Genomic DNA, 17,729 nt, shown 5'->3' with positions numbered 1-17,729 from the left:
TCCCAGGAAAGCTGTCAGTTCCAGGCAAAGCAGACCGTCAGTCCCCTAGTAGTCCTGCCAGGTTCTCAGGGGGTCCTGCTGATGCAGTTCCCACCCCACATGAAGGTCCACTTCTGGACCTGAGGAGCTCTTACACCAACATCCTCTCCAAGCTGGGAGAAGACAAGCGGCAACTCCCAAGCTTACTGGACCTTTATCCACAGACAAATGGCAGGGCCAGTGTTTCCTAGAACCCAACCTGAGAAAACTCTGGTTTAAGTCCATTCCTCAAAGATGCGGAGATGGGCACCTCTGTGCCAGGCTCCGAATCGGGTCCCCATAACCGTCAGTAGGGGTTGTGAGGGGCTGGCAGGCTAAGGCAGCCGGCACAGCTCTCTAGCATGTAGGGCACAAGGCACGGCACCAGGCTGACCAGCTTGGGGAGGTTGGTGGTCAGGGGCAGGCGGGCGGCAGTGGGGGTGGGCAGGGTGCAAGCGGGGAGGTGGGCAGCTGCTAGGCGAGCAGAGCATGGTGAGGGTCAAGGCAGACAGTGGCCGAATCCCAGACAGTTTCCACCTCCTCAGCTGTCCTAGAGGGCTGCTAATCTCACAGATGCCCAGAGAATGAGGAGCGCTGGGGACCTAAGGTGTGGGCCTGGAACACCTGCTATGGGTCGAGTGTGGGGAGTGGCACATCAGGAACGGCTCAGTTGGGAGAACTCAGCGGCCTGCAGAGGGCTGCTCTTACTGAGGCTGAAAGCCTCCTGCCAGCTGGTGCCCTGGCCCTCCAACACCCTCTGCCCCAGCCCCATGACAAACCAGCCACCCTGAGTCACCAGCAGGTTCCTGCTCCTTGCTCACCCAGTCCACAGGCGTTGAACAAGCATCTCCAGGAAGCAAGCATGGCCCCAGGTGCTTGATTGAACCAGATGGCAATGCCTGATCCTACTGAAATATGCAGCCTCCCGGATTCCGACAGACACTGTGAGCCACCAGGATGCTCGGTGTCATGGCTGAGAGAGACGTGGCGAGAAACCGGCAGAAACCCCTGCGGCTGGCACGTGGTGTGGCCAAGACCCAAGCCAGGAGAGGCCTCCCCGACATCAAAGTGGACACTGGTAGATGTGACATCTCCACGTCTCTCAGGGCCGTGCTCAGCACTTGACGCTAAGATGCTCTTTCTCAGTAAATGTTCCAGTAGATGTTGAATAAGCTGAGTCATAAGTGTTTAATCAGCACTTTGTGTGACTACACGGAGCACTGTTGGAGGAGCCTAGACAGCCACCGAGGGTTTGCCGCTGGAAAGGAAGGTGTGCTGAATGTGCTCCATGTGCCCTGCCCCGTGCCTGCACCTGCACCTGCACCTGCACCTGATAGCCACCAGCTGGCCAGGTGTGAGTCATCCCCGTCCCACGGTTCACCTGAAGACACAAGCTCAGCCAGGTTTAGTGATGATAGGAACAGGAGAAAGCTGAGTTCCAATCCTCTCACTGCCTACCAGTGTGACCTTGGGCAAGGTTTGGCCATAAGTCTGTTACCAACATTTAATATCCTTTACTTGATTGAGGGATTGAACAGATGCCCTGGGAAAGAAACTATTTCTATTTTAAATGACTTTCCAGAGATTCTGGAATGAATCCCAACTAAGATCATTAAGACCTCATCACTGCAAAAATAGCATTTTAAAGTTGAACTCATGTGCTTTGAAAGGAAAAGGTCTTTAGCCATAAACAGTTGTGTATTTCTAACACACCGTAAACCAATGTCAAAGGCAAACAAATCAGGAATGTGTTTTGTAACAAACAGGTCAAAAAGTTAATATCTTTAATATGTAAAGCACTCAGAGAAGTCAGTAAGAAAGACAATGACAATGAATACATATTTGTCAAATGAATGAATGGATGGATGGGTGAACAAATCCAATGGAAAACCCTCACAATAAATGCAATTACAATTCACAAGGAAGAAGAAAATAGATAATACACATAAAAAAACTCAGTATCACTAGCACTCAAATAAAAATTAAAACAATGACGTGATACGGTTTTCACCATCAAATCGGAAAAGTTCTGTTCAGCGGTAACATGCCATGTCAAGCATAAATCAACAACGTGTAAGGCTGCAGGTAGGAGGGTATCTGGTGCCGCTTTTCTGGACACTGTTTTGACAATGCCAAAGTCCTTCAAGACATTCTTACTATTTGGCCCAGTCATTCTGCTTCTAAAATACATCTTATGGGCATATTTTAAGATGTAGATAGAAATTTGTGTGTAAAAAATGTGCAGTTTATCACTGCATGATGGTGGAAAAAAATATCTAACAGCTAAGAGGGGCTTAAGTAACTAACAGTATAACCGTGTGATGGAGAGATGCACAGCCATTTAAACACGTTTATGAACCATGTTAAATGGTATGGAGGATGTTTCTAAAGCCTGATGGAAATCTGGATGTCAAGTATCATTTCAACTAAGTTTAAAAACAATGGACGCAGGGAAACCACTGGAAGGAAATATACAAAAGTGACAGACTGTGTCCTCCGCTGGGTTTTGATTTCCTCCTGCATCTCGGGGTTTTCTACAGTGAGCATGTGGGACTTCCGTCATGAAGAAAACGGAAAAGCATGCATGTGCACGTGCAGACGCAGACGGACTGGAACGCATGCTCCCACGCAAAGCAAGATGCCAATGTACAGTTTCTTGTATGGTGCTGGGAAGCTGGGACAAGGTGTGAGCACAGAAATGCTGCTGGCTTCTACCTTTTCACACAGGGCAAGCACAGTTCCAGCTTGGATTATTGCAACCTGTTCTTCATTTCTCAAATTCTAAAACACAAAAATGGGCAAGGGCATTTGACACTGGATCCCAAATCCACGTGCAGACAGTCAGCACCAAGCAAGTTTTTTTTTCGTTGTTGTTGTTGTTTGTTTTATTTTGTTTGTTTGTTTTGAGACAGAGTCTCTCTCTGTCACCTGGGTTTGAGTGCAGTGGTGTGATCTCAGCTCACTGTAACCTCTGCCTCCTGGGTTCAAGTGATTCTCTTGCCTCAGCCTCCCAAGTAGCTGGGATTACAGTAGCTGGGATGCACACCACCACGCCTGGATAGTTTTTGTATTTTTAGTAGAGACAGGGTTTTGCCATGTTGGCCAGGCTGGTCTCGAACTCCTGACCTCAGGTGATCCACCTGCCTCAACCTCCCAAAGTGCTGGGATTACAGGCGTGAGCCACCATGCCCCGCCAACACCAAGCAACTTTCCTAGCTTCTCTCCGAGCTGCACCCGAGGGTCAGCTCCTTCTCGCTAGTGGGGCCAGCGCCTCAGGCAGACAGCTCCTGTCCCTCTGGTTGAGGACATTTCACAGAGTGGCACTGAGCTTTTGTGAAACATGGCTACATGCAAGCTCATCTTTCAGGACGGCAAAAAGATCCCTTTCTCATTTCAGCAATCTCGTGTGACTCCACCTGCATTCTGGGTAGGGGTTCTGAGGCCTTCCCGTCCCCTCCTCATCAACAGGCCAGGGGAACCTAACTTCGGAACCCCACTTCTGACAAATGCCAACCCCACCACCCACACAGGAACATGGCCATACAAAAGCCTTACATTGTACTTCTTAGATCTCTTACATCAGAGAGAAATTAAAAACAAAACAAAACAAAAGTCACACAGCATACACCCAGATCAAAACAAAAACACGAAAGCAGAAACCGATCGCTCATAGTTACCCCGTTATCGCCAAGGATATCTAATTTCTTCATAAGTTCAGAAACATTCACATCCTGGAAGAGATTTCCAACGTTCATTTTTGTGTGAGCTACAGAGACCAACCATACCAATTTCTAGGACCACGGCCTTCCTCTCGACAAGACACCGCGCTCTTTCTTTTCTTTTCCGGCCAAGTTTTGCGCCCAGCCGTTCCTCTGGGGAGTGAGGGAGAGAAGGCATAACTGCTGCTCGTTTGCTGAGTGTTACACCAGCACAAACACTGCTTTCTAGAAAGGCCATGGAATCGGGTGAGTCAGGACGCTGTCCCTGGGGCCGAGCAGGGCTCTAGAACACGGCAAACCCCGGGCCCTTCTAGCAACCACAGCCACCATCTACAGAACCTTGCTACACGCCGGGCACAGGGCCAGGCACTTGGAGTCTGTTCATGATCTAATTTCATCATCACCCCAGCTTCGTGGTGTGGGTATTGTCATTTGGATTTCACAGCGAAGAGGCTAAGGCTCTGAAAGTTTACAGGCCAGAGCAGTGGTGGAACTGGGGTTCACGCTCAGGGCTACATGCCAAGCCTCTGCTGTTTTAAACACATGGGTCAAAATAGAGTCACATTTGGTGACCCTTTAATAAATGGACAAACTGTGACTTTCAACACAAGGGGTATCTCATGAAAATCAATTCTATCCCAGCACTCCCCCTTTACAGCTGAGCCGGGCACTGAGTGAGCCCTTGGCTGGCATTTAGCAGAGGCACCCCCCAGGCACGCTACCTTAACTCCTTCCTGGTGACAGAACAGCTGGAGAGCGCTGCTGTGGTTCTCGGGGAAGGTGGTGATTTGGAGGTTAAATGCTGGCGACCTCCTCTCTCTCTCCTGGGGAAAAGATTCGGTTTAAAAACAGAATGTGACCGGATTATTTACCACTTGCCATTTTCCCACGTTACTCAGCAAAAACCAAGGAATTCCAGTGGGCACAGATGTTACTAAAAAGCACGAGTTCGGACTAGAAGCAGCCTCTCCGTGAACTACGACGTTTTCACACCTTCCCACGCAGCAGTTCTCCATGGAAATATGTTTACTTCTTCCCTATTCATCTAGGGAGAAATGGTTAACAGGGTACCATGGCTTTATCCATTGTGAGATCAAAACCCAGGAAATCACAGAACTACAAAATTTAAAAACACAGTTGCACTAAATTTGAATAGATAGCAAAAGCCACCAATTATGGTTTATTACTCTGTGCCAGGCACACCACTCTCCTGTTTAATCCTCAGACAACCCTAGGAGGCAGGCTCATTGCTTTCATTCCGTAGACAAAGAGAAGGTGGTGGCTCAGGGAGGCTGTGTCTGAGGTCCCACGCTAGCAAGCGGCAGGGCCAGGACCCCAAAAGCTGACTTTCTTTCTTTCTTTTTTTCTTTTTTTTTTTTTTTGAGAGGGTGTTCCGTTCTTGTCGCCCAGGCTGGAGTGCAATGGCACAAGCTTGGCTCACTGCAACCTCCACCTCCCGGGTTCAAGTGATTCTCCTGCTCAGCCTCCCAAGTAGCTGGGACTACAGGCACACGCCACCACACCGGGCTAATTTTGTATTTAGATTTTTTTTCTTTTTTAGTAGAGACGGGGTTTCACCATGTTGGCCAGGCTGGTCTTGAATTCCAGAGACCTCGGGTGATCCACCCGCCTCGGCCTCCCAAAGTGCTGGGATTACAGGCGTAAGCCACCTCGCCCGGCCCCAAAGGCTGACTTTGTGTTCCTTCCAGTACAATCTGCCAATACCATTCACAATTTTTTTTTGAACCACACTAACACAACAAGTGATCATTCTACCCCTGCCTTAGACTTACAGCAAAGCTCAATTAATTGCTAAGGGAGGAAGCAGAGCAAGCCTTTTCCCAGAAGAGGTATTTATTAATCATACATAAGTGACAAGTTTTTAAAAGGTCGGGAAAACCTAATTACTTACAGGGAGGGCTAAAGCACAGTGGCAGAACAGGACTCAGGTCTCAGATGTGTTTCCTGCACCGAATGGACTTTAAACACTTTAGCAATGGACAGATTTGTCATGGTGGGGCAGCAGAGAAGACCTTTTCAAATTACACCTTTAAATCAAACTGCTTTGGTTTGAGCAAAGTTACGGTGAGGTAAAAAAATAACACGCTTTGGGCCATTCTAGAAGAATCTAGCTACTGAACCAATGGGCTTCTTGAATAATTCTACTAAGAGCTGTAGCCAAGAGAGGCACGAATCTAGACGGCAGGGCTTAAGAAGATGCTCTGGGGTGAGACTGAAGGAAAGAGGGAGGGCTGGGCACTAATTCAATCAATTTCCATGAAGCCTTAACCTGACTAACCTAGGTTTGAAACAGTCTACTAAGAAAACCTTATTTCTCTTATTAGCCAAAATTAAAAATTAAAAAATAAAAAAACAGGCAAAAAAACAAATTTCATAATGGTTCCATTCCACAGATGCCTTTCTACCAGCAAATTTACTTAAATGGTGTCTCCATAGAAAAAGTGGCCCCAAAACCTCAGATTTTATATGAACAAAAGTCATTTAGTAGGCCGGGCATGGTAGCTTCTGCCTGTAATCCCAGCACTTTGGGAGGCTGAGGCAGGTGGATCCCTTGAGGTCAGGAGTTTGAGACCAGCCTGGCCAACATGGTGAAACCTGTGTCTACTAAAAATACAAAAATTAGCTGGGTGAGGAGGTGTGTGCCTGTGATCCCAGCTACTAGGGAGATTGAGGCAGAAGAATCACTCGCACTCAGGAGGCAGAGGTTGCAGTGAGCCAAGAGTGTACCACGCCACTGTCCTCCAGCCTGGGTGACAGAGCGAGACTCTGTCTCAAAAAAAAAAGCTATTTTGTTTCTGGTGGTTCTGAAGGATGGTGGAGACCATTAAGGAAAACTGTAAACTGGGTAGTGCTTATAGAATTCTCATGAGAAAGACTCATAACAAGGATTTGTGAAAGGTTCTCTAACAGCAGCAGGAGTATTAACAATGACCTCACATAACTTCCAATTCTGTCGCACAAATAAAATGCTCATGTCATGCTGAGCCAAGAGCTGAGTCACTCTTGGTGTGAGAAATACCCAGGCCACAGGTCCCTGCCCACACGACAAGGTACACACGGTCAGTTCTAATGCAGACAGAATTGTAACTCAAGCCGGGAGGAGAAAACAAAATTGGGGAAGCCACAGACACTGTGAAGGTGCTCACTTTGAGGGTTTCACACATGCAAAGGTTTCAGCTGAGAGACAGCAGAGCCGCGCCACTACAGGTGCTTAGAGAAACTCATCACAAACTTAAGTGATGTTTAAAATGCCAATGATTTTTCAACAGAAACAAAAAAAAAGGATTATGAAGTACCATGAGAGCAAGGCAATACAGTAACACACCCGAGGTAAGATTTCAGCTGGAAGCAGTAAGACCATTAGTATTCTTTCACTGAATCTCACTCGGTGCATTGGGGCGGTTCCTGAAGGAACAGGATTTCTACATGTGAATAGCAACTGATCTCCCTCCAGTAGTTTTGAGTTGCAGTTTGAGTTGCAAATAGTAATTTCTTTAGTCCAATATTGCTGCAATGCCTGGGTCTGTATTTACTGGATAAAAGAGTTTGAACAACGTAACTAGTTTTCTGAAATGCCTATGCAAATACATCCTTCTACCCTGTCTTTACTTACCTTGTGTTTACCTTGGCAAATAGAAAATGGGCCCAAACTGGCATTAAACACATTCTAGAGTCAACTGCTGGCTCAGGTCAGACTCTGCTATTTCAAAAGGTGAGATTTACTGCATGCAAGATCACTTAAAAAGGTGTGTTATTAATTGCAACAGTGCTTCCGTCTGGGTGTGCAGAATGCGTACCCGGTGACTACGCATGCAGGAAAGAAGTAGTTATGGAAATGAAACACAAATAAAAAAGGCAAAATATTGCAAAAACAAATTATTTTATTAAGTGCAAAACAAGCCATAGGCAATAAATATATTAGCTCTGGTACATGTCCATAGACTTGGGTGAGCACGCTCTCCAGAACACATTAAGGCAGTGAAATTATTCTGAACATACAGATTTAAAAAAAAAGAAAGAAAGAAAGAAAGAAACTATAACATGTCCCCTTTACACATGCTTGAAAACATCTGGGAGCTTTACATGAATTTCAGTTTGGGTTCAAAGAGAATGTCTGCTCCGTTTGAGAGTTTACAACAGATAGAGTCTCTTACTTCGAGTTCTAGCACTCTGAATTCTAACAGCTCGTTCTGATCCTTGGCATCTTGCATTTCATTCTTCAGCTGGTTCTCTTCCATTTCTAGTCTGTAAATCTAGAGCAAAGATACCTGCGGATTAACAGGATGGGCGGGAGCACTGGGGTCCCCTGGTCACCGGCCACCTGACTGAGTGGCTGGAGGGAAACAGAGGACCGGCCATGGAGGCAAGGGGCAGGAGAGGGCAGGGTTTGCAGCAAGCAAACGAATGAGGTAGGCACTGCAGGTCCTTTCTGCCGATGCGGCTGGGAATGAAGGAGACAGAGGTTGGGCCAGGTTCACCCCTGCACCTCTGAGCCTGGCCCAGTGGAGTAGGGGCTACTTATATATTTGCTGAATAAATGAATGATGGGGAGACTGAGGCATGGAGCTATTAAGTCCCTCCCTTGCGGCCAAACACTGGGAAGCAAGAGTGCCACACCCAAAGCCTGTCCAGGTCTTTCCAACTCAAGCCCCACCAGATTCAGCCCACCCAGACAGAGACCCAGCCAGCTGCGGCAGGGAGGCCCCCTCCTGCTTCCCCCACAGAGCTTGCAGAAGAAGCCGTAAAGGCAGGAGTTCCCTGAGAGCGCAGATCGGTGTGGGAAGTGACACTGCCTGCATCCCAGACACAGCTGGGAGATGCTGGATCACTTAACCAACTACTCCAGCTCTCAGCTTCTGTCCAAGAAGAGAAACAGCAGCACCCATCGCCTGGCAGCAGCAAGAAGTCACTAAAATAACCATGTACACGAGGGCTTTGAGTAAAGCCTCATAGCACCATTACAGAAGGCTAGAGGGGGGCCCTCTGCCAGGTGATCCCATCTCCGGGAGACCTTTAGAAATGGGATGAGGGGGTGAGGGTTTTCCATGGCTCCCAGAATTAAGTGAACAAGACACCAAAGATGCTAAAATTCTCCCAAGGCCCGGGGCTGCTCGCTGTCCTAAATGCCCTTGTCCCAAATGCCCTTGATAAATGCAGGGAAGGGAATGGGGCCACATGCTGATTAGCAGCAGAGAGGGGGCTGGGCCGAGGCCCCCACCAGGGCCAGGCCAGGTTCCTCCAGTCCTGGTGCCCCAGGATGCTTAAAAGCTAAGGCCTAACCTAGGGTCTGGCTCCACTTACTTGCAACATCCAGAGACAGTGGACTGGAGGCTGCCAGGGGCCGGGAGGCAGGGCAGAGGGGGGACTGCACATGGGCAGGGGGGGGTCTTTATCAGGCTGATAATGTTCCAAAACTGCATTGTGGTGATGGTTACACAACACAGTAGATTTACAAAAAGAATAAGTGAATTGTACACCAATTAGGAAAAAATAAGCTACAATTTTAATTCCAAAGCATTAGAGCTACTCCCCAAGCAGACTCTCTGAGAGCTCTGGAAAGTTCCACAACCAGAAAGAGAAGAACAGAGGCCCAGTTCCCATTATGGGTCAGCTGCACTGAGGATCTGCCCATGGATCTGCCTCAGGTGCCCACCACACTGGTGGTTGAAGGGCTCTGGACCATAAAGCCACAGCAGAGGTGGCCTGGAGCCCAATGTCAGGAAGATGGACCAGCCCAACAATAGGCCAGCCCTCCCCATTTCTGCAGGTGTCTCCAGAGGATGGGGCAGCCCTCCCCATTTCTGCAGGTATCCCCAGAGGTCAGGGCCAGCCCTCCCCATTTCTGCAGGTGTCTCCAGAGGATGGGGCAGCCCTTCCCATTTCTGCAGGTGTCTCCAGAGCATGGGGCAGCCCTCCCCATTTCTGCAGGTGTCCCCAGAGGACAGGGCAGCCCTCCCCATTTCTGCAGGTGTCCCCAGAGGTCAGGGCCAGCCCTCCCTATTTCTGCAGGTGTCCCCAGAGGTCAGGGCAGCCCTCCCCATTTCTGCAGGGTGTCCCCAAAGGACAGGGCAGCCCTCCCCATTTCTGTAGGGTGTCCCCAGAGGTCGGGGCAGCTCTCCCAATTTCTGCAGGGTGTCCCCAGAGGACAGGCCAGCCCTCCCCATCTCTGCAGGGTGTCCCTAGAGGTCGGGGCAGCCCTCACCATTTCTGCAGAGTGTCCTTAGAGAACAAGGAAGCTCTTCCCATCTCTGCAGGGTGTCTGCAGAGGTTGGGACCTGTCCTCCCCATTTCTCCAGGGTGTCCCCAGAGGATGGGGCAGCCCTCCCCATTTCTGCAGGTGTCCCCAGAGGACAAGGCCAGCCCTCCTCATTTCCGCAGGTGTCCCCAGAGGACAGGGCAGCTCTCCCCATTTCTGCAGGGTATCCCCAGAAGTTGGGGCCAGCCCTCCCCATTTCTGCAGAGTGGCCTGGGAAGACAGGCCAGCCCTCTCCATTTCTGTGGAGTACCCCAGGAGGATGATCTAAACCAGCTCTGCAGACCTGGTCCCAGAGGATAGAACCACAGATGTGCTTTGATTCCATGTGAGGAAGACATCTCTCCTCATGGGAGGTGTGCAGGACCCGAGGCCCTGGTCACTGGAGTGCCCAAATGGCACTGGGCACGACCCGTGTGGTCTGAGCAGGCCTGCGGGGTCCCAACTGCCCTGCGGCTCTGTGCTTCCCTGAAGTGGGGTCACGCACCTTTTCCAGCAAGTCTTGGTTTGTTCTGATGAGCAGCTGCTTCTCTTCAACCCACTTGGAATCCTAAGGAAAAGCACTAAATATGGTCACATTCATGGAACCAAACAGACGGTCAAGTAACAAACTTTTAGTGAGAAAGGTCACTTTCTATGAAACTGACTATGGAAAGGTCATAGAAAATGACAACCGTGATGTGTCCTCATTGTCCCTGTCAACTTTTAAACCCCAAAAAGAGAAACGGCTGGTTTGTGGGGCATCCCTTCTCCACTGCGTTCACATTCCCAAAAGCACAATGACTCCATTCTGTCAGTCTAATTGACAGAAACATGGCTCCAGGGTGACTGGTCCACACTGGCAGACCCTCCATGCATGCGGAAGGCTGACCTCATACCCCGCGGACTGGCCAGAGCCACACTGATATGCTTTTGTTCATTCTACTCTCTCTGCCTGTGACGCCCTTCCCACGTTTCTTTGCCTGGTCATATCCTCTTGCATAAGTCCTGTGAGCACACGGCACCAAGTCCATCTTGTCGCTGTGGCACTCTGAGCCCGGCACAGTGCCTGTCACACGGGGACAGGGGTACTCTGTGAATCCCAGAATGGATGGATGAAGGAATAAGTAAAGGCATGGGGAGCCCTCTCCAACTCCCTCCTCCCTTCTCTGCTGGTCAGCCACAGAGCTGGGGCTGGGCTGAGGCCCCTCCCAAGCACCAGGCTGGGCCGGGCTCACTGAGTCTTGTTGTTCTAGAATGCTGAGAAGCAGAGGCCTGGCCTAGGGTCTGATCCCAAGCACATGGAATGCACAGAAGAGGCCCTGGTTGCCTCCAGGCTTCTGTCTCCCTGGCACCTGGCACCTGCATCACCCCCATGCTGACCCATGTGTGGGCCTCACCAGGCTGCGAGCACCTGTGAGGAGTGGCTATGCTCCACCCACCTTTTGTCTGTGGCATATTGTGGCCAAAAATGGCTGCAACACTCCCTCCCACCTCTGTGTGCATCCCCTTTGCCATGTGACTTGGCAGCTCCTCCCAGCAGGTGAGGGGGTCCATTTCTCCAACCTCAAAGCTGGGCTGGGCCATGCCATGCTCTGGCTACTGGGATGTTAGCAGAGGTGACCTGAGCAGAGGTTTGGACCATCCTTGGGCCTTGGGCTTGTCCCCAAACCAGGGGGAAAGAAGCCAGGTGGGCCTCCCTGAAGCAGAGGTACCTGGCCAGGAGCTAGCAGTCTGTGCCCAGCCTGAGCCCAGCCCAAAATGCTGATCCACAGAACTGTGTGCAAATAGAATCCCTGCTGTTCTAAATAACTAAGTGTTGGGGTGGTTTGTTACTCAGCAACAGCAAACTGATTCAGCGTCCCAGGTACCAGCACTGGGCCTGGGATAGGTGAGAGTTCTGGGAAGTGCTTGCTGGATGAACGGCCACAGGCTCTGCCTCAGACAGGTGCCATCCTCCAGCAGGCATGGAGGGCAGAGCAGGCCACACAGAGAGGTCCTACCCCCCTGGGGGAGGCTAAGTGTGGAAAGTAAAAAAGTTCCTCTTCAAAGTTTCCCTACTTATGAAAGAATAAATCATAAGTAATAGTTTCTTTTTAAAAACTAACTTCCTTCAAGCCTCCTTGCCTTTATACTAATAACTCTTTGTTAAGCCCCTCCTATGTAGCTGTTAGATATAAGGGAATAAGTACATTCTACGTCTTTCTACTTTAACCAAGATATTTGTTATAGACATGCTCAAGCATGTCCCAGCTCACAGCTTATGTCCCTTCCTTATTTGGAAATGTTATTACTTCTCTAAGTCTTTTCACAAGCAACTTCCTCTTTTCCTTTGTTCTCTATTACCTTTACCTATCTAGAAAAGTTTTAGGTTATTAGTCAATTGGGTCTAACTTAGACTGTGAGGTCCAGCTCCAGCCAATGGAGACAGGACACAGCAGTAAGGACCCAATGCATAAGGAATAAATATCCCTGCTTTTCTTTGTTCAATGTGCTCTCATGGCAGGACTGCTGACAGGCAGCACCCTTTCTGCAGAAAGTAAAATTGCCTTGCTGAGAAAACTTTTTCTTTTCCTTGCAGTGCCAAGGAATAAGCATTTACTTACAACACTAAGTTAGTTATAGAATGTGATCAGGCAACTTACAGATATGTGGGCTCAGCCTGGAAGAGGGAAACTGAGGCTAGCAGCCTCAAAAACAAAGCCTTATCATCTCACACCTGGATTTCTGCCCCAGCTACGCCTGGGTTCTCCTCTGTCCTCCTGCTTAATGTGTTAGGTATTATTATTAGCCCCACTTTAAAGATGAGGAAACTGAGGCACAAAGAGATTATGTAACTTGCCCAAGGTTATGCAACAAGGAAGTGGCAGAGCTGCCCTCCGACCCAGGTGGCCAGCTATAGCATGTGAGCTCTGCGTCATGATCCCACCACATGGAGGATGTGGACCTCGATTTAGAGAAGCCATTCCAGAGGGCCGGGCACTCACATTCCCCCACGCAGTCCATCGGTAAAGTCTGCTGTGGTGACCTGCTCTGTGCCAGGCATGCATGCTGGTTGCTGGCTGTCCGCCTCCATGGGAACCTCAGTCTCAACCCCGAGCCCTGCGGCAGCCGTTCTGAGCTGCCAGCTTTGCAGCTTTGCAGCTTTGCAGTGCTCTTCCGGAGCTGCTTCTGTTAAGCTGCCTGGAACCTCTTGCACCCCTTGCTTCACACCCGCCTCCTCCCACTGTGTCCCACCGGGCCTAGGAACTGTGGTAGACCTCCCCTGGCCTCCTCAGCCCCCCATAGATGCCTCTCTGCAGGTGGGGGTGGGGGCCACCAGACCCTCCGTCTGCCCACACCCTCCTTGGCACCCTCACTGTTAGTGGGGCCACGTGACTGATGAATTTCGCTGAGGCAGCAAACAGCCAAGCAGAGGAAAAGTTCGAGAAGGGGCAGTTCCAAGATGGTGGTGCCTCCTGCCCTGCATCCCTGAGAGGCCCCGGGGAGAAACAGGAGTGTGAACAGAATACACCTTGTCACATGGATCCAGGGAGACGTCCAGGTTATGTCACCACAGCAGCACTTCGGACACAGAGGAGGCTGACCCATACTAACCTTTGCATGCCACCCCCTGAGAGGCCAGATTTCCACCCAGAGCCCTCTCTGGCTCCCCTACTCCAGGGGACAGGTCTAGGCCCAGGCATTGCTTTTCTGCTGTGTCTTACTGTCAACCAGGCCTCGCCTAATCAAATGCAGTGGATGGGTAGGTGCAGTCGACTCTAACCTGAGCAGCACAGGACCAGACTGTTCTAAGACACAATCAGAGGCCAGAGGTGGGGCCTCTGCAATAACCCAGGGTTAGTCATGGGTGCTGGTTCATTTTCACAATTAAAATCTTGATAGGAAATGACAGCTCTTCTTCAGGTTCAAGTCAAAAACAGCTTTGATCACACCTCTGCTTTTGGAATTACCTCTTTTTTGTGCATTTGGCAAACAAACAAAGAAAAGGCCGAGTTAGACTGCCATACCTTGCTTTGATTTTTTAACTCGGCACACAGGCATGGTAGGAAGCACATTCATGCCTGGGTTCTGCTAGTGTTTTTCCTCTAGTGTCTCTGGAGCTCCTGATCCAGCCCCACAGAACGTCCCCCTCGGCACATAGGCGAGCCCCAGGGATACCACCGAGGGGACAGAAAGGCAAAGATTCACAGAGCACAGATCACTCCTGCTCACCTGTCCCTTCTCAACCAGTAACTTCTCCAAATCTTCGATTTTGGCCTGACACCTCAGCAGATCAGCTTGTAGCTGCTCCCGAGTCTGGAAGGGAAAAGACCAGGCAGTGAGCAGGTCACCTTCAATGGGTGACAGAGAAGTGGAAAGCGTCATGCCCCAATGCAAGAACTGCCTAGAGTCCTTATAGGCAAACCTTAGGAACAAGTTCACTTTTAGGAGCACATATTCAACCTTGGTCTACTAGCAGCATGGCTCAGCTTCAAACATAAAAATCATTAAGAACGGAACAGCCTTGTTTGGTTTTACAAACCAAAACTTGCTTGGTTTTACAGGCAAGGAAAATGAAGCCTGGAGAAGGGAACCTGTTTTTGAAGGGGGTGAGTGAGCCAGAACCCAGCCACACTCGGGGCCCAGGCCCAGCTCTCTGACCAAGTCCAATCCTTACTGAACCTGAAGCTCATTCAGCCATCATCAGACTTCAACACACTTGCACAATTGCGTAGCCCCCAGCCCAGGCCCCTTATCGCCTACAGCAGGGTCTGCAAAGCAAAACACTTCAAGCACCAAGCAAGTCATATAAATAAGGGAAGTCAACTGGGTGTGGGGTAACAGGGAGTGGTGGGGACTGTGGCAAGCCAGAGGCACATGTCCCATCTCAGGGATACGCTGCCACCCAGCAGTAGCCACAAGAAATGGGATGCCTGTTGCTGCCAGATATGCCGACCTTTCAAGAGAGGTCAGGAACCTGGATTTCTCTATGGAATCTCTTGACTTTTAAATGTTGGCAGGTAGATGAAATTTAAAAAGCAAAACAAAAATTATTCAGCCCACACAAAGCCTCACAGTTTTCCTCCTCTGACCTAGATGACAAAGACTGGGTCTTTGTCTTATGATTGGACAAGAAGCTTCTCTCCCTGCTGACCTCCCTCCCTCTTACTCCTGGCTCCCCCCTACAAGGCCACTGCTGCCCCTGGAACAAACTCCACGTGGGCGTGGCCTCTCCTCTCTGCCTTTGCCATCAGATTTGCCAGGCAATGCCCCATTCTGGCCCATTGCCTTTAAGACTACCAAAATCCATCCCTTTGTGGAATTCCCAAACAGGGCTCTGAAAAAGAGCACAGGCCCTGAGTCCGAGAAACCTGGCCTTGACTCCCAGCTCTGTTCAGTATCATCTGGGTATTTGGGGGCAAGTTGCTTGGTTCTGAGCCTGTTTCCTCATTCGGAAGATCAGGTTAATTCCTCCAGCCTCAGGGGGCCAGTGTGGGGATGAGATGGGGGAGGGGATGGAGCGAAGCACCTGTGTGTGCTCTCCAAGAGTCCCCCGCACTCCCAGGAGGAAGGGAGAGCAGGCCCCAGTCTATGTGACTCCCAAAGGTGGGAGAAGGGCTAGTGGGTGGAAGTTTCCAGAAGGCAGAGCTCAGCCCAGCCTGAGGAATGGTGTGGCCTGGACTGAGGTGGTCACAGGGCCCAGAGTGCCTTGGTGGCTGGGGAGCACCCTGAGAGTCCCTGCAAGTGTTCTGGTGGATGTCCCGGAGGGCGGGGGGCTGGCAGCCCTGGAGGGAGGGGAGCCTGAAGGCTGCAAGCCGGCCAAGTCTATGATTTCATCACTTAGTCTTAAATCCTGAACATACGCTGTCCTCCAAACAGACGGCACAGGTGATGTGTAGCGTTGCTTCCTCTAACAGCTCAATGTTCCAGAGTGCCTGCCATCACACCGAGGATACAGAGAGGGATCTAGAATGTCACTGCAGCAAAGACCTTGCTGTGGGTTCCCCACCACCTCTCAGAATCCCCTCTGAGTGTCCAAGCCAGGGTATGTCACACTTCTGGAAAGGACCTACATGACCTGGCCTTCGGCCCCTTCCTCGAGCCCTGAGGCTGGCTGCACTCACCCGGGCCTCCCTCTCAGCATCCAGCGTGCCTCCCACCTGCTCCTGGAGCAGGGCATAGGCGCGTTGCAGGGCCTGGTACTCCCGGGTCAGCTGGCAGAAGCGCAGGTCAGCCTCCTCTCGGGCTGTGGCCTTCACATAATGGAGAAGAAAACAAATAATCAAGTGCATAATTACAATAATAAATGATTTATGATTGATTTTAATAATAAACATAAATAATCAAACACTTGCTGTGGCTTTGAGTGCCAGGGTCAACTTAGACATCAAACGGCCACATCTCACAGTGCTGCCATCAAGTGCTTAAGGAGCCTTGAATTGCCAGGAAGCAACTAGGGCATTGAAGGAAAGGGCTGCCGGGAGGAGGTACCTCCTCAGCCATCAGCACTCCTCCCAGGAGCTCCCACCCACAAGAATCACTTGAGTTATGTGGGAGCAGGTGGGAGAGAAAGGGCTGGTACTATGGAACCAGCCACAACTCCAGAAGCAAAGGTCTCCATTGTAAAGGGTGTCCCCTCCCACCCAGCACCTCCCATTCTGGGAATTTATCCTAAAGAGATGGCCGGGCATGGTGGCTCACCCCTGTAATCCCAGCACTTTGGGAGGCTGAGGCAGATCACCTGAGGTCAGGAGTTCAAGACCAGCCTGGCCAACATGGTAAAACTCCATCTCTACTAAATTACAAAAATTAGCTGGTCATGGTGGTGGGCACCTGTAATTCCAGCTACTCGGGAGGCTGAGGCAGGACAATTCCTTGAGCCTGGGAGGTGGAGGTTGCAGTAAGCCAAGATCATGCCACCACACTCCAGCCTGGACGACAGAGCTAGATTCTGTCTCCAAAAAAAAAAAAAAAAAAAAAAAGGCCACGTAAGCTTGTAAAGACACAAATATGAAGGAGCGCCATGCATGGTTCACAGGTGTGGAAAACGACACAGCATAAAACCCTCATCAGTGCGTGCTGCTCATCCATGGGAAAGCCCCACATGGCCGTGAGAGAGGGTGAGGCAATCCCATGTTCTGGTGCTGAAAGATGCCTACTACATATCACTGGCTGGGAAAAGGCAAACTGAAAAGCACGCGTCCTGTTTTAAGTTAAACAGAAAAGGCCCATGGCTGAGAACAAGACCCTAAAGGCTGAGTAGCCTAGTCCAGACCCCTGTGCAGGACAGGCTGATGGACTGTGGTGTGTCTCCAGCACCGGCCAGGCCCCTCCCTCCAGCCGGCACTTGGGCTGAGGCTGGTGGGCTGACGGGGAGGATGGTGTGTCTCTCCCGGCATGAGAAAGGATGTCCAGGGGATGACCTGCAGAGGTGACAGGTGTCCCCTAGAGTTTTCGCACAAGATGGAAGAGCAAAGAGAGGGCCACCTTGGGGTCGGATGTGCCAGCACCCATAGCACGTGCCACATTTTCCTATGGCAAATAGACCCATGGGAGGAAACCAGCCTAGAAGTCATTCCAGATGGGACTCCATAGAAAAGGCCACCAGGAGGGGACAAGGACAACAAGCGGGGGTGTGTGGGAGGCAGACCATTCAGAGTCTTGGGACGTGGGGGCACAAGGAGCTGCAGTGCCCAGTCCCTCACCAGGAAGCTGTGGGGTGCAGCACAGCAAGGGGAGCTCGTGGAGACCTGGAG

General features: G+C 50.5%; 1 protein-coding gene across 2 annotated transcripts in view; it reads right to left on the bottom strand.

Moving 5' to 3' along the window:
* JAKMIP1 (janus kinase and microtubule interacting protein 1) overlaps window positions 1-17,729 on the bottom strand; it is a 178,604-nt gene that overhangs the window by 20,945 nt on the left and 139,930 nt on the right. Inside the window, exons 10-16 of one of the 2 annotated variants that reach the window (XM_054484760.2) lie at window positions 16,098-16,226; window positions 14,206-14,289; window positions 10,499-10,561; window positions 7,913-8,011; window positions 4,460-4,561; window positions 3,696-3,749; window positions 2,734-2,799 (exon numbers count right to left, since the gene is read on the bottom strand). In XM_054484760.2, coding sequence (XP_054340735.1) covers window positions 2,734-2,799; window positions 3,696-3,749; window positions 4,460-4,561; window positions 7,913-8,011; window positions 10,499-10,561; window positions 14,206-14,289; window positions 16,098-16,226 — 597 coding nt within the window. Of the gene's footprint in view, window positions 1-2,733; window positions 2,800-3,695; window positions 3,750-4,459; window positions 4,562-7,621; window positions 8,012-10,498; window positions 10,562-14,205; window positions 14,290-16,097; window positions 16,227-17,729 lie in introns of those variants that run through there. The other variant, XM_054484761.1, reaches the window with a different exon arrangement.

The sequence above is a fragment of the Pongo pygmaeus genome, chromosome 3, assembly GCF_028885625.2.
Source record: "Pongo pygmaeus isolate AG05252 chromosome 3, NHGRI_mPonPyg2-v2.0_pri, whole genome shotgun sequence".
NCBI lineage: Eukaryota > Metazoa > Chordata > Mammalia > Primates > Hominidae > Pongo > Pongo pygmaeus.
Note: the sequence above shows the minus strand (reverse complement) of the source record. Positions and strands in the feature narration are given on the sequence as shown.